The sequence below is a fragment of the Bubalus bubalis genome, chromosome 1 (assembly GCF_019923935.1).
Source record: "Bubalus bubalis isolate 160015118507 breed Murrah chromosome 1, NDDB_SH_1, whole genome shotgun sequence".
Classification (NCBI taxonomy): domain Eukaryota; kingdom Metazoa; phylum Chordata; class Mammalia; order Artiodactyla; family Bovidae; genus Bubalus; species Bubalus bubalis.
This window is the reverse complement of record NC_059157.1, coordinates 39,244,800-39,261,013: the sequence shown is the minus strand read 5'-3', so window position 1 is coordinate 39,261,013 and position 16,214 is coordinate 39,244,800. Positions and strand designations below refer to the sequence as shown.

The 16,214-nt window shown below is 49.1% G+C and overlaps 1 protein-coding gene across 2 annotated transcripts in view; it reads left to right on the top strand.

Moving 5' to 3' along the window:
* MCPH1 (microcephalin 1) overlaps window positions 1-14,504 on the top strand; it is a 238,398-nt gene extending 223,894 nt beyond the window's left edge. The window contains exons 13-14 of one of the 2 annotated variants that reach the window (XM_006050680.4): window positions 2,865-3,102; window positions 14,165-14,504. In XM_006050680.4, the coding sequence (XP_006050742.3) occupies window positions 2,865-3,102; window positions 14,165-14,217 (291 nt within the window). In that variant the 3' untranslated portion in view covers window positions 14,218-14,504. Of the gene's footprint in view, window positions 1-1,469; window positions 1,719-2,864; window positions 3,103-14,164 lie in introns of those variants that run through there. The other variant, XR_006549451.2, reaches the window with a different exon arrangement.
* The last annotated feature ends 1,710 nt before the right edge of the window (window positions 14,505-16,214 follow it).

Below are 16,214 nucleotides of genomic sequence, written 5' to 3'. Positions count from 1 at the left end.
TGAATGAAAGGCCTGCCTTCCACCACCAGTCCTATCCCAAAGTCATTACAATTGGTCCTATCCCTGCCAGACCCCTTGCTTTGCATAGGAACCCAGTTCCAATTATCCAAGTGTATTAATACTATTGGTGGATACTCAAAAGGTATTTAAAGTTATATACTGTTACTGTGCTATGATCATTTTTAAAAAATTGGAATATAATTACTTTACAGTGTTGTGTTAATTTCTGCTGTACAATGGAACGAATCAGCTACAGGTATACATATTTCCCCTGGCTCTTGGACCTCCCTCCCACCCTGCCCCTGTCCCACCCTCTAGGTCATCACAGAGCACCAGTCAGAAGATGCTTGTTTTCCAGAGAATGTATAATACCCTTATCATATGGAAGCAACATATGTGTCCACAGACAAGTGGCTAAAGATGTGGGATATGTATACACACAATGGAATATTACTCAGTCATGAGAAATAAAATCTTGCCATTTGCAATATCATGGATAGATCTAAGGGGTATTATGCTAAGTGAAATAAGTCATACAGAGAAAGAGAAATAGCATGTGGTATCACTTATATAGAAACTAAGAAAACAAATGAACAAACAAATCAAAACAGTAACAGAAGCATAGATACAGAAACAAGCTTGTGGCTGCTGGAGGGGAAGCTGTGGTGGGAGGGGAATGGATGAGGTAAGCTGGGGGGTGGGGGGGTGCAGAGGTACAAGCTTCCAGCTGCAAAATAAGTGAATCATGAGCATGAAATGTACAGTGTGGGGAAAATGGTCAAAAACTATGTACTCTGTCTTTGTATGATAACAGATGATGATAATGAGGCCTGTCATGGTGATCATTTTGTGATATAAGAAAATATCAAATCACTGTGCATACCTCGATCTAATATAACATCAATTATACTTCAATTAAAAATCAGAATACCTCTTAAAAATTTTTTTTGTAGGGGTGGGGGCATTAAACTGAGGATATGGAGAGAAACAAAAGTTAGGAGGTTTCCCCCCGACATTAAAAGGACAGAGGAGGACAGGGCCTGGTTTGGTCAGGCTACTGACTTAGAGGCCCTCGTTGCCCAGGTCCTCGCCATTCTGTCTCCCCACTTGGCTGTTCTCAGCCTCGGGAATCAGGGGTGTCCTGTGTCGACAGGCCGAAGTTGCTCTTATAGTGAGTGAGGAAAAGCCGCCCCCAGCAGACCTGCCCCCAGGCCCCACTGGCCAGACTCCAGCCCAGCTTCACGCAGGCCTTTGTAAGGAGGGTCCCCACAGTTGGCTTGGGCCAAGCCTGAGTCTTCCCCCCCCACCGCCCCCGGCAGGGAAGGGGCACCCATCTTGAACAGCTGGCCCTGCAGAGGTCAGCACTCAGAAAACGACTGCGCCTCCCTGCTCAGGAGGAAAGGACAGAGTGGGTTTGAGCAACAGAAAGCCGGGAAGGGTGCCCTGACTTTGTTCCTTTGCTGTGTCAGGCCTCACCTCCTACAGCAAGCTTTGACGACATGCAACTGCATCCAACTTGAGGGAGGTTCTCGATCCCCAGCTGCAGGGCTGCGTGGCCCCGTGACTCACTGCGTTTATGGGTCTTCGGCTTTCTCCTGCAGCTCAGCTCACAGTTAACCAAAGCAGATCTCTTCCGCGTCAGTATCTTCATGTGCAAAATTAAAGGAGCGCCCACTTGCTCCCAGGGGTGTTGGGAGTAACTGACGGCATGAACGAAGGTACCACACTGGCAGAACTGTCATTTGCCCTGTTAGTTCCCGAGTCGAAGGGAAGATACAAAACATGATGATTTATATCAGCGCTTACGGCAAAATTCAAGGTTGGCGTAAGAAAAGAAAGTGACTCTGCGGCCAGATTTAAATTGATCACATTCATTTCACTGATGGTGGAACCTTTTTCTTTTTTGCGGTGGGGGGTGGGGGGGCGGGTAGGATCTTTTCCTGAAAACGAGAGCAGCATGCAAACTGAGTGCAGGAACAGCTCTTCCTGGGGTTTTGCCGGAGCGGCAGCCTGAGGAGGGCATCCTCTGCTGCCCTCCCGCCTGGGGTCACGCTGGCCACCCCCAGTCCTCTGGGCGCTGGGTGCCCCCTCCTCTGAGGCGCGCCTCCCTCTCCTCCCACAGACCTCCCGTCAAAACCCGCAGTTGCCCTGAGCCACAGACCTGTCCTCAGGGAAATTCACGGGTTGAAGTCTGGAACCCTGACCACCTCCCCAGGGCTATCTGCACATAGAGGGGTCTTTCTTTAATCAGTACTTAGCACCGTGTGTGTCAGAATAGAGGGGCCTCCCCGCCACCCCCAGGCCAGCCGCCAACCCTGCCCCATCAGGGCAGGCCGCACGACCCACTCTGAACCCTGCGGGGTCTCCACACTGGTCCCCACCCACCAGGACGTGACCCTCAGGCCCCCCCGGCCCGCGGGCACAAGGCCAGGACTCCCTTTGCGTTCTCCTGCTGACGGACGGGGGTGAATGGAGCGGCTCAGCGCTGACACCGCCCACTGTGGGCGCCCTGAGCCGGGCAGAGGGTGCAGTCCCACTCAGTGGGCACTCCAGGCGAGCCTCCTGCCTCCACGGCCCTCCCATCACTCAGGAGGCTGTCCGCCTGGCTCAACTGAACAGTTGATTGCTTTCCAATAATTTGGTCTAGAATCTGTAATAAATCAAAGGCCTAAACTTTTTTTTTTTTTTTGCTTGTAAATTTGCTGCCGCAGAAAATGTCATCTGCTCGTAAATGTTGTCATCACCCCTGGATCCTCAGAACCCGTCGAGGACAGACAACCCAACCTCAGCCTTTCCTATTTCAGTCAGCTTGTTCTCAACATGAAAAGGTCTAGAGTAACCCCCACCCCTCTCTCTCCCCACAGCTCTGCCGCCAGGAACGCCTGTCTTCTGCTGGGCAGTACCGTGGAACCCTGTTTGCCGACCAGCCCACCATGTTCATCTCCCCAGCCAGCAACCCCCCCAGAGACAAGCTGGGGGAGCTGGTCGTGCTGTGCGGGGGTCGGGTCACACAGGTCCCTCGCCAGGCCAGCATCTTCATCGGACCCTCCCCAGGAAGGAAGAAGGAGACGGTCAAGTACCTGTCGGAAACGTGGATCCTAGGTGAGCATCCACACGCGGGTTCCTGGAGGGAGGGGGAGGCATCATATGAAGTCAGAGCTGTGGGGAGGCCCTTCAGAGCCTCTGTCCTGCGGTCCTGGGGGCGACGATTGGGGAGCATCAGGCCTGGTACACTTCTTACGTCATCTGCGTTAAGAGGCCTGTAGTTAAAGAAAAAATTCATGTGATTACCAGCTGTCATAAGATCACCTGTCTGTCCAGGTGAGCTCACGCAGACAAAGGAAGTCCTCTTAGACTTTTGCCACCTGCCCTCCCAGCTTGCGTGCAAGGCCCAGCCGGCTGCCCTGCTCCCTGCAGCTCCGCCAGATGCCCACTGCCCCTGCTGGCCACCCCGCCCCCTGCAGCTCTGCCGAAGGCTGCTGCCCTGTTCCCTGCAGCTCTGCCGGATGCCCGCTGCCCCTACCGGCCGCCCTGCTCCCTGCAGCTCCGCCAGATGCCCACTGCCCCTGCTGGCCACCCCGCCCCCTGCAGCTCTGCCGGATGCCCGCTGCCCCTGCCAGCCGCCCTGCTCCCTGCAGCTCTGCCAGATGCCCACTGCCCCTGCCGGCTGCCCTGCTCCCTGCAGCTCTGCCAGATGCCCGCTGCCCCTGCTGGCCGCCCTGCTCCTGGCAGCTCCGCTGGACGCCCACTGCCCCTACCGGCCACCCTGCTCCCTGCAGCTCTGCCGGAGGCCCGCTGCCCCTGCCGGCTGCCCTGCTCCCAGCAGCTCCACCGGATGCCGGCTGCCCCTGCCGGCCACCCCGCCCCCTGCAGCTCAGCCGGAGGCTGCTGCCCCTGCCGCCGCCCCACTCCACGTACTCACCTGTCCTCGTGCTCACAGTGCTGTGTTTTACAGCAAAGCGACCTTCGGCTTTTATTTCCAAAAGCAGGTGTGGCGTGAACGTGATGCATGTGTCGGCGTCAGTGTTGCCGTGTTGGGCAGAGGCCCCCCAGGGATTCTGCAGGGGGAGGGGGGATCCCGGGTGAGGCTGGAGGCCGACCCTAGTAGGGGGAGCGCCGTCTGTCCCTGGCTCTGGGGGCCCTGGGGTGCCGGGAGGAGGGGGCGCGGGGCGGCGGAGCTGGCAGCGTGTGATGCAGTGGAGCCAAGCGGGGGGAACGGGGGGTGGGGTCGGGTCCACTGGGGTTCAGCTCCACGTCTTCCTCCACTGCATGTGGACGGCCACGTGTCGGCCCAACTGCCATAACTGGACCGCAGGCCCGGGGCTGAGAGGGCAGGAAGATGTCCTCGGTCCTGGAGCTGGACGTCTGATCAGCGTCTGCGAGGCTGGTTTCTCTCCCCTGCTTGTGCGGGGCCGTCTTTCCCTGTGTCCTGGAGGCTGGACGTCTGATCAGCGTCCACGAGGCTGGTTTCTCTCCCCTGCTTGTGGGGGCCGTCTTTACCCTGCGTCTTCACTTCGCTCTCCCTCGTGTCCCCATGTCGTCTTCTTCTGAGGACACCAGTAACTGGATCAGGGCCCATTCTCATGACCTCATTTTAATTTAGTGACCTCTTCAAAGGCCCTTTTTCAAAACACAGTCCCATTCCAAGGTCCTGGAGGTTCAGGCTTCAACCTGTGGGCTTTGTGGAGGTTCAAGCCCTGACACTGGATTACCCATTTCAGCACTTTTGGCCAAGCTGCTCATGTGGCTTCTTAGATGTCTCCCTCTCCCTCTCCGCCTAAGTGTCTTTCTCAGCCTTCCTCCTGTTCACTTTCCTTGTCTCTAAACCGCAAACTCCTGGCTTCTCTCACCCCATCCTAGATGTTACCCTTCAACACCAGGATTGCCTTGGGGCCACAGACCACACCTCCGTCAGTTGGCTCAGTGGTGGCATTAGATCAGACCACACCCCCGTCGGTCGGCTCAGCAGCGGCATTAGATCAGAAATAAAGGGCACAGTAAATGTAATGTGCTTGAATCATCCCAAAACCAGCCCCCCACCCCCACCCACCAGTCCGTGGAAAAATCGTCTTCCGTGAAACTGGTCCCTGGTGCCAAACAGGCCGGGGACTGCTGGTTAAATAGGTTGGCAGAGACCGTGTTTGTTCCGGTGGCACTCGTTTATAATAACCATGTTTATGAATATCTTGTAAATGACCAGTGTCCTCCTTTGATATATAATCTTTCACTTTCTGGTGCACAGTCATTTGTCATTTGCCTGGAAACTAACTTCAAAACACCTACGGTTGTAGCTACAGTCCAGAAGCCAACAGAGGCTGTTTACTCTTTTCCACAAGCCAAAAATACAACCTTCAAAACATCCTATGTTCTCAAACAGAGGTTTTGGTTTTGTTTTGTTTTGTTTTGAAGAAAACTGCATATATCAAAATAATACCAACTGGAGACCAGAACTGTGCTTTGAAAAGAGTCTCCTTCAGCTAACGGGACTGCGCACATGGTTGATATCAACAGTCCCATCGACAGCTCATCTTTCCAAAGCCTGCGGTCGTGCAGGGGGCCAGAGGCTGGTCTGCACTCTTATTGTTTCCAGGTTGGGGAGCTCGGCCGGCCCCTTCCTGGCGCTGGTACATTTCTGTGCACACATTGTGCACATGTCGGCTGCCTGCCTGGCTCCCCCAAGGGTCTGGCCACGTGGCACCCCCTGCTGGTGGGTCTTCAGGAGGCAGACGCCTACCTGCTTGAAGCCCGGGCTGTCATGTCCACGGGCCCTTATTCTTTGAGTCTCAGAGCTGAAGCTGCGGGTCCACCTTTCTGTTTCTTTCCTCTCCCGTAACTCATGTCCTGTTTCTGATTTGTCACTGCTCACACCATCTGCGTGTGCCCTTGGCAACATCCGGGTATTGTGTGTCCTGGAATCCTTGGCTCTCCGCGTGCTGAAATCCTCACCCATAACATCAGTCCCCTGCCAGTGTACACTGGGTCCTCTGGCTGTCTCCCCAGCCTCGTCATATGAGTGTTACATACTTGAAAAATGTGTGTTCTGTTAGTGTGTATGCATCTCCCTCTGAATGGAGCTCCAGCTTTGTGCAGGTGAAGGAGATTTCATTTTTATGTCTCTCCACATGTGCACAGACCTACAGAACACACAGTCTAGATCATTGCCTTTTCTGTGTGAGTTAGTCGCTCAGTTGTGTCCGACCCTTTGTGAACCCGTGAACTGTACCCACCGGACTCCTCTGTCCATGGGATTCCCCAGGCAAGAATACGTGAGTGGGTTGTCATTTCCTCCTCCAGGGCATCTTCCTGACCCAGAGATCAAACCCGGGTCTCCTGCCTTGAAGGCTGATTCTTTATTCTCTGACCAGGTAACAAGTCACCTGGTTCTTTCTGGACCTAGTTTAGTTACTTCTGTACCTGACAGAGTAATAATCAGGATGATCAGGGGAGACAACACAGGAGTGCAGACTCCCTCCCTCTACAGGGGGCAGTGTCCAGGGCCGTGGGGCCCAAGACTCACCAACACGTAGGAAAGTCATTTCTGCTCCTTCAGCAGAGAAGCGTCTTCTCTTTCGAAGACTGTTCTCCTTCCTGTGAGCTTTCACCATAAAGATTTCCAGAGAATACTTTATTCTCAAAATGTTGTGAAATTAAAATTAAAACCATGTTAAAGCACCAACTTACATGTCATTTTGTGATAAACTTTGAAAAGCAGGACTCAAATTTTATCAACTAAATTTGTTCCAACTAGAATATCAGATGCTGTGTGAGCTAGAATCCCTGAGACTTAATTATTTTATTCAAACTGCTTTTGAAATCTTGAAAGCAGCTTTTCAGATTTGTAATTTGCCTTCTAAACCAAAGAGTCTAAGCTTTTTTTTAAGTACCTTGCATTTATTCCTATATTCTATGGGGTCTTTGTTTTTGCAGGCCAAATAGAGTCAAAGGCTTTCCTAGTGACTCAGATGGTAAAGAATCCGCCTGCCAATGCAGGAGACATGGGTTTGATCCCCAGGTCGGCAAGATCCTCTGGAGAAGGAAATGGCAACCCACTCCAGGGAACTCTTACCTGGGAAATCCCATGGACAGAGGAGCCTGGCGGGCTGTAGTCCACGGGGTCGCAAGGTATCGGACAAGACGGAACAACTAAACAGCACCGAGCAATAGTCACACGGGCTGGACAAGTAGGAGGAAGGGGGGGCCGTTGGCATCACCCTCTCAGCAGAGGGAAAGTGGACACTTCCACTGTGACCTCTGACGTCCGAGCACTATGAGCCGTCAGATAGGCCTTTTATCCCTTCATTGTATCTTAGAAACAATGACCCAATGTTTTCTAGTGTTTTCTTAAAATTAAAAACAAACCTGTCACACCATCCTTCCACTGCCTGGTGTTGCTGGCCTAGAACAGCGTGAACTTAAGCCATCTCCACCTCGGGCTCCACACGTGAAACCTAAGCCGTGCTCAGTCACTTGGTCTGAGCAGAGGCTCACATCGGCTGAGCCGCCTTCTGCCGAGGCCACTGGACCAGTCCCGACTGTGTTCCTGAGCCATTCCCCAGGGCCTGCTTTGCCCGAAACAGCAGCACACTTGGGCCAAGACTCTTGATGAATCATTCAACCAGAGGGGGAGTGGGGATTTCTGAGAGAGAGCACGCTTGTGGAGCTTGAATACATATGGAAATAAACAGGAAAACAAAACTCAGATTCCCGGCACCAGGAGGCAGAAAGTTACCTTCACCTGATCTTGGTGCGACCGGTTACATTCTGAAGCACTTCCCAGGAGTTAGGCTCCCTGCACCCCCACAGAGCACCGTTCCCATCTTACGGGTCAAGGAACAACAGGTCTGGGGTCCCCGCTGGCGTGGGGGCTGGCAGGGGGTACGGGGCATCGAGGGTCAGTGGCCTGAGCTGTGACCATTTTTCCCTCCTTTTATCCCCACCGGTCTTATCAGGTTGAGCTTGGCCTTTCTCATAATACATTTCCAGTCTCAGGCGCCCTTTCCAGTCTGGGCTACGTTCAAGTGATAAAACATACATTTTATGCTGTTGTGGGAACATAATGTAATAGTCTCAACAGCCTTGCCAAAAAAAAAAAAAAAGATCTCGCCTCGGCATGATTTCCTTATAACTTATAAAACAGCATTTGAGTGTCTCCCCATGTCAGTGTTTTCAGGAAAAAGGTCCCTGATAGTGTGCGGGCCTTGTACGTGCTGGCAGGCTCCCCGCCCCCTGGAGGAGCGAGCAGAGAGCAGCCCAGAGCTGCACGCTCTGCACGGGGCGTTTGTTATAGCCCTGGACTGATGGTTTGCTGATCACGTCGAATCCGTCAGGGGTCCTCAGAGCATCTCAGGCCACGTCTCCACTATACAGATAAAGAACCATACGTAGACAAACAACAGAATATTATTCGGCCCTAAAAAGGAAGGCTGTTCTGAAACCTGCAACAACACAAATGGACCTTGAAGACACTGTGTTCAGGTGAAATAAGCCAGTCACAAAGAGACAGATGCCACGTAATTCCAGTTTCATGAGTTACCTAAGGATGAGCAAATTCATAGGGACAGAAATACAGAGGTTAATTCAGTCTGGAAGGAGCGGGGAAAGGAATGGGGAGTTGCTCTTTAATGAACGCACAGATTATGTTTGGGATTGTAAGAGACTTCTGGACACGGGCGCTGGTCGTGGTGGCACAGTATTGTGAATGTACTTCTTGCCGCTGAGCTGTATACTTAGAACAGTTTAAATGGCAACTTTCAGCTCATGTCTGTCTCACCACAAAAAAATCATTACCACCTCCCCCTAGATAGTTTTAACAAAAGTTTTACCAAACATCTCAAATTACTGCAGGACAAAAAGAAAAGAGAAGCTATTTCATCTCATTTTACACGACTAGCCCAAACTCATTTGTGAAGATGGATGTAAAAATCCAAAACAAAATATTGGCAAATTAAATTTAGCAGTATGTTAAGAAACATATAATCAGGTAAGGTTTAACTGAAGAATGTAGAAACAAATATCATTAAATCATTTCTTCTAGCCCATTGATTGTTCTCAGCAGATGTTGAAAGCATTAGAGAAAATCCAATACCCACTCATGATTAAAAACAATAACGACAACAATTAGGAATAAGAGAACTTTCCTAAACGATGAAGAGTATAAAAAACTTACAGCATATTTGCCCATGATACAGTATATACATAGAAAAATTGAAGAGAGTCAAGAAATGGTTATAACCAATTCAGCAAGATGCTTAAGATACACTTACTAAAATCATTAGCATTTCCATGCCCAGGAATAAATATAAAATGTATAGAAAAAATAGTGCGCTGTGATATCTTTTCACTCACATATCTTAGGTGGAAAGGAAAAGTTGGCATGCTAGGAATAAACTAGCCAGTCTTAGCTAAGACAGCACAAGTTCATAGTGTACCCTTGGTTAAGTATCAGATAAGTGAACATCTCTACCCCAATATCAGAGCAGAAAAAAAGATTGAGACCTGCTAGGTTAGACTGTCTCCTCCAGATGCTCTGCACGGCATCAGGTCATTCATTCACCCAGTTTGTTGTTTTTTGAGCATCTTCCATGTGCCAAGCATGTTCTTGGCACTCCTGGAATAGCAGGTGAAAAGGCAGATACAGCCCTTGCTCTTTGGGGGCTTACACTCTAAAGACGACAGAGAACATTTTCTGAAGTCCTGGTGGTGATAAATACTATAAATAAAACAGGTTGGAATGTGCAGACAGTGAGCTGGGCTCCTCGCCGAGGCTGGATGGGCTTGTGTGGTGCTAAGGGAACAGTTAGGGTCAAGGTGAGAGGTGGGCAGAGGCCGTGGATCCAGGGGATGACGGGGAAGAGGTGGCGGAGCCTGAGCCCACAGGCCATGTGGACAGCGGTCAGCTGTGTGGTGTTTGTTCTAAGAATGAGCAGAAGTCACCAGAGGATTTTAAGAAAAGGAAATGGGCTCTGAGACATATTTTTAAAGAGAAGCCAGAGAGTGACCTTAGCTCTTACAGAGATTTAAGTGATCGGTGGTGGTTAGGACCAGGGTAATAGTGATGGAGGTGATGTGAAGCTGTCAGATTTTAAATAAAAGTGCTGAGTCCAACAACTGCACCCTCGGGCAGGTTGGACACTGTGCCATGTGAGGACAGAGAAGAGGGGACAGTGAGTCCTAGACTTGGATTCCGAGCACCCGGGAGAACAGTGAGGGCCTGGAACTCGGGATCCATGGAGAAGCAGAGAAGGGCCTGGCTTGTTCAGAAGAGGAAACAGCGTGTTGTTGGGGGAGAGATGCTTGGTGTGGGTCCAGAGGGAAACACAGGCTGGGCTCAGCATCAGAAAGGACTTGGCGACCTTCGCACCCATCAGGGACCCTCACTCCACACAGCAGAGAGAAGAAAGTGTCGCATGAAAGTGTTAGTCGGTCAGTTGTGTCGAGCTCTGAGACCCCATGGACTGTAGCCCACCAGGCTCCTCTCTCCATGGAATTCTCCAGGCAAGAATACTGCAATGGGTTGCCATTCCCTTCTCCAGGGGATTTTTCCCAACCCAGGGATTGAACCCACATCTCCTGTATTGCAGGCAGACTCTTTAGCATCTGAACCACCAGGGAAGCCCTGCAGAGTCACAAGCTGACCCCTTATGTACAGATACCCGGCTGCACAGACACTGCTGTTTCCCAGCCCTGAAATTCGTGGCTCGTTTTGTCGAGATAAAGCTCCCACGAGGGCCCTGAGGGTCCCTGAACTCTACACACAGGACCACATCTGGCTGTTGGCAACCAGTCTTAGTTCAAATAAAGTGACTTATCCACCCCACCCTTAAAAAAAAGAAAAAGCGTTGACGGCATGTTGATTCGACATCCCAACCACACGACCGCACAGAAGCCCGGCCAGTGAACTTGAACGTGTGCACATAACGTGTGCCAAGACCTGTGAGATAGCTCTGCTGAAAACAAACAAACAAAACCTGGGTTTCTTTCTTTCCAATTGCAATTTCATGGGAGCCGCTGGTGTACAATCTGTCTCCCTCTCGGCTGGCGGGGACTGGCACTGCGCTAACATCTGTCTTGTGGTCACGTTTTATGGGGTGTTTGACGATCGTACATCTGACATGACATTGGAATTTGGGGACGTGGCCGCCTTCAGATGCCAAATGAACTTGGACAGAAATCCCTCTCCCCGGGTGTGTTTACAGTTGGGAACGTGGAGCTGGGAGGCGCCCCCTGGATGCGGCTGGCCTAGCGCTCGGCTGCTCCTCAAGTACTGCCCCCCGCCCCAACCGCACACGCCACCACACACCCCTCATCCCTGCTCGGGGGTCCAGAGGCAAACCCCTTGGGCAGCACCATCCCAGAGGGCGGAGGGGTTAGCCACAGACTTTCTTGTGGCTTCTGTTTTATCTGAATTTAAAGCTGGCTCCTTCTCCAGCCAATATTCTTTTGCCCGCCACAATAGATGGACGGATATGTAGAGTGACACTTGATTTCATGGTCAAGGAAGTCAGACAGCAGAGAAATACATAAAATCCCCGAATCCAACTACCCTTCCCGAAAGCAGCTACACTACAGACAAAGCTGTCTCCTTCAGGTTTAACATATATTTACATAGAAATAAATGTATATAAACATACGCATTGAGGGTTTGTTCTCCATAAACGGAGAATCACACATTCATGAGCTTTTATCCAACTCTGGGTCTAGAAGATCCTTCCATTTTCATTCAATTGCTTCATTCTTTTTAACTGTCAGAGGTGCTGTGATTAATTTATACACTTACGATTTGATATTTGGGGTTATTTCTGGTATTGTAAACTGTATGTGTTTATTCTAGTTGGAGTGATTCAAATTCAATTTTAAGAGACCATCTTAAGCTCTAATTAGTCTAGCCCAATCCCAGACAGGAGTATTTTTGTAAAATAGATTTATAGATGGGGATTTACTGAAACCTGGGGTGTGTGTCCTTTAAATTTTGATGCACACAGCTTCGCTGGGTTGCACTCTAACAGTACTTTGATATTCCTGTTTCCCACACCCTCATCAGTTCCAGACTTTAACCATGTTTTCACTATCTGGTCACCTCGTTACTTAAGGCATATGCTAATTACTGAGTTCCTCGTGAGCACCAAGCGGGGACTCGCAGCTCCTGAACTGCTGTTCTTGTCCCCTGCCTGCTTTTACATCAGGCTGTTTCTCTTTTCCACATTGCTTTACACTGATATTGTTTAATATAAACATAAAATACTCTCAACTTGTCTATCTTTATTTATATGGTGTTTTCTGTGGGTTTTACTCTTTAATTATTCTGGATGGAATAAAATACCTCTATTCCTCCACAGCACCTAAACTGAGGTTTCACTTAGAGAGCTTCCCTACCCTGAGCTTTAACCTAGTCTCCTGTCTCTATTAATGCTCTTATAGTCTTTAATGTTTAGAGCATTAATCCATCTGTATTTATTGTGGGATATAAGGAATCATCTCATCTCTTTAATAGCTTATCATTCTCCACTGATTTTTTTTTTTTTTTTTGCATGCGGGATCTTAGTTCCCCGAGCAGGGAAGCATGGAGTCCTAACCACTGGACTGTCAGGGAATTCCCTCCATTAGTTTATAACGCCACCTTGAACCATCTCTTAAACTCCTACATATGCATAGGTCAGTTTCTAGATTTTGTTCTTATCCACTGATCTATTTGTCTGTTCTGTGTTAATTATATACTGGATTTTTAGATTAGGTAGGAAAGAGCATCATCCTATTTGCAGTCTTCTCTGGCTTTCAAAAATGACATCCTGTCAGAAATCAATGTAAAAAATGGAATCAGTGGGGTTTTTACAACCCGGAAGAATATATGGCTGGATTAGTGTATAACCAAGTCTAGGGAAGCCTTTCTACCTGTGATTCAAAGTCCGGATGCAATAAAAGATGGGTATAATTTGAATATATAAGTAAAAACTTCTATGAGAAAAGTTAAAATTCAAGTTACAAACTGAGAGAAAGTATATGCAATACGTATCATGATTTAAGGGCTTACATTAAAATATGTCATAATAATCCCTAACTGTATTGTGGAGAGAATTAAGTAGTGTGTGTGGTGTCAGTGATAATTGTTACAGTTCCACAGTATGTATTAATTACATTTATATAATGTGTATGATCTATATAACAAATGTTAATGATCCTCCCTTCTGCGATTCAGTTCCCAGCTCAGACCACCTGTGAGGAGGTGCATTCATCTTGGAGGGCTCTGATTAAATTCTGGGGCACTGCCTTGAGCTACAACTAAGATGAGCTGTTTTTTTCTTCCATTTTATTTTGTTTTGTTTTTCTTTTAGTCATAAAATAAGCCCATTTTTTTTGCCTTGTATCTCAAAACCGTCACAGCTTTCCATGTTCTGTTGTTCATCATCCTGACCTCTTAAAGTCCTTCAGACAGTTGTTCACCCACTGGATAATGTTGCCGTCAATAAGTTAACTTTGTCAGTCAGTCAGTGCTGACCACCCACTGCACACCCCTCTCATCTCAACAGCAGCAGAAGGGTTGGGGGCAGTCAGCTCTCCAGTGTTGAGAGCACAGGGTTGCTGGAGCCGGCTGCAGGCCCACCTGTGCGGCCCCCTCTCCTGCACCTGGGGCTGGTCCCAGGCCAGGGCGCTTCCTGTGGTTCTCAAAAAACAGTTATGCTCTGCCCTGTGCCAGGGAGTACTTGCCATAGAAAGATGAGAATTTGAGTCTCCCATGTCATGGACTGTCCACTGGAACGTTCCACCATGAAGGGCATGTCCAAGTGTGCTGCGTCTAAGAAGACGTGGATTCCAAGCATTTGAAATGTTGCTGGTGCAGCTGAGGAGCAGAACTCTTCATTTCACTTTATGTTATTCTGCTTCACTTTAATTAGGCACGTGTGCTGTTAGGGACACAGATGTGTAGACCATGAAGCCCAGGACCACTGAAGATTTTAAATACGTTTAGTGTATCTCTGATTAGGTTGGAAGAGGAAATGGCCACCCATTCCATTATTCTTGCCTGGAGAAGACCATGGACAGAGGAGCCTGGCGGGCTACAGTCCATGGGCTCGCAGAGAGTCAGCCACAACTGAGCAACTAACCTTACTATGATAAGATTTTTGTCATAAGCGGGCCATTATCATTGCTAACTGCTCTCTCCCTCTAGATTCGATCAGTCAGCACAAGGTCTGTGCCCCTGAGAACCACCTGCTGCCATGATGAAGATGCCTCTCAGCCCGCAGCAGCTGCGAACAGCCCACCACTCGTCCTCGGCCGCAGAAAGGATGCCTTCGTACGTCATCACGTTTGTGCGTGTGTGCGGTGTATGAAGACGCGCCTCCACGTGGCTTTCTGACGTCTGCCTGTGTGTCTCAGAGAAGCACTGACCCAACCCCGTTGGGCCTTTTCTATGTAAACCCAGTCTGTGTGTCCCAGAGACGATCATAATTAAGTCCCAGAATTTGTCACTGAAGCACTGTACTGTTAAATAAAGGGTGGAAATTAAATTGTGTTTATTAATGAGAACAAAGACCCCCCCGAGTTTCTTGGTTATTGTCTGCTAGATATGAAGGATGCTGGTCCATTATCACAGTTACACCTTAGGTCCCTGAGATTCCTTTCAAAGCAATTAATGAGGACAGGTGTCAGGAGCTGTAATTAATGATTATTAGCCCCATGGAAGTAGCCCTGGCTTCTGTGAGCTTAGTTTCTGGCGAGGAGAGCACCACCCGCCACAGACCAGGGTCCCCACTGGCCACCAGGATGCCCACCGTCCCCTGGAGGAGATGGGGATCCAGGATGAATCCTACACACGCGGCCGCTCAGCTTCTCTCGGAGAAAAACGCTCAACCCAGCAAGGCTGCAGGTGCTGCTGCGATGCCCTCATGATTCTGTTCCCTCATGTTACTCATCTCAGCTGCAATTTCTACCTCAAATAAATATCGTGTGCATGCATGCAAAGTCGCTCTGAGTGACCCTATGGACTGTAGACCCCTCGGGCTCCTCTGTCCATGGGGATTCTCCAGGCAAGAGTACTGGAGTGGGCTGCCATTCCCTTCTCCAGGAGAATCTTCCTGACTCAGGGATTGAACCCACGTCTCTTATGTCTCCTGCATTGGCAAGCAGGTTCTTTACCACTACCGCAACCTAGGAAGCCCCAAATAAATATCAAGTCTCAGCAAATACAAGGGATCTATGTCTAGAATAAACCTTAGAGAAGGCAACAACGATGCACATGGAAATAAGGAAGCATTTTCTCTTGGTGTAAACATAGCATATGCCCCAAGCCCCTCTTAACACTACTGCCCAGCAACCTTGAGCCTCAGCACTGCTTGGCAAGCCTGGGTCCTTCCTTGCACCGTGTACGCCCTATTTCATGATGTCATCCACTACATCCTGGGCTTGGCTACTTTGGGGCTCAGGTATCAATACTTTGGCAGAGCTCCCCTGACACCAGCAGTTCCTGGCAACGGACCAAAAATGTGCCAACTCCCGGTGGGGACAAGCCACGGAGAACTTCATCCCCCAGCCGTGGGGCCCCAGAGGACCACCCAGACAACGTGTCCACCCAGGCCTGCATCCTAACAGCAGAGTCCTGGTCCCTGATGCTGCCTGCCAGCAGCCACTTAGGATTCTCTTTCTAAAAGCTGTCCCTTAGAAGGTCACTTGTCTGTGCCAGGATTTCCACTAAGCATTTTGTATGTGGTACCTTGTTTAATCCTCCCAGCAATCCTAAAAGTTAGTTACTACAAGTTTGCACCGCTTACCCAAACACAGAGGACTAAAAGTGTCTCAGAATTCTGAATTTTTTTTAATTTTGAAAGGTATGTGGCTCTCACCACTTCTATTCAATATTATATCAGAGATTCTACTGAGAGAAGGAGGCCAGAAAAGGGATTAAAGTCATACAGACTGGAAATGAAGTAAAACTATCTCAGATCACATATACTATATGTAGAAAACAATAAGGAATAAAAAAAAAATTCAAAAATGGAATTAAGAATACAACTCCATTTGCAACATCATCTAAAGTAAATAGGAATAAATTTATACTGAAACCTACAAAAACATTTCTGGGAGAAATTAAAGATCCAAGTAATTGGAGAAATATACCAAGATGGATTAGAAGACTCTTCATAAGAGAGCTAATTTTCCTCAAAATTGATTTATATAATGTAATCATCAAAATGCCAGTTGTTGGGGTTTTTTTTTTTACA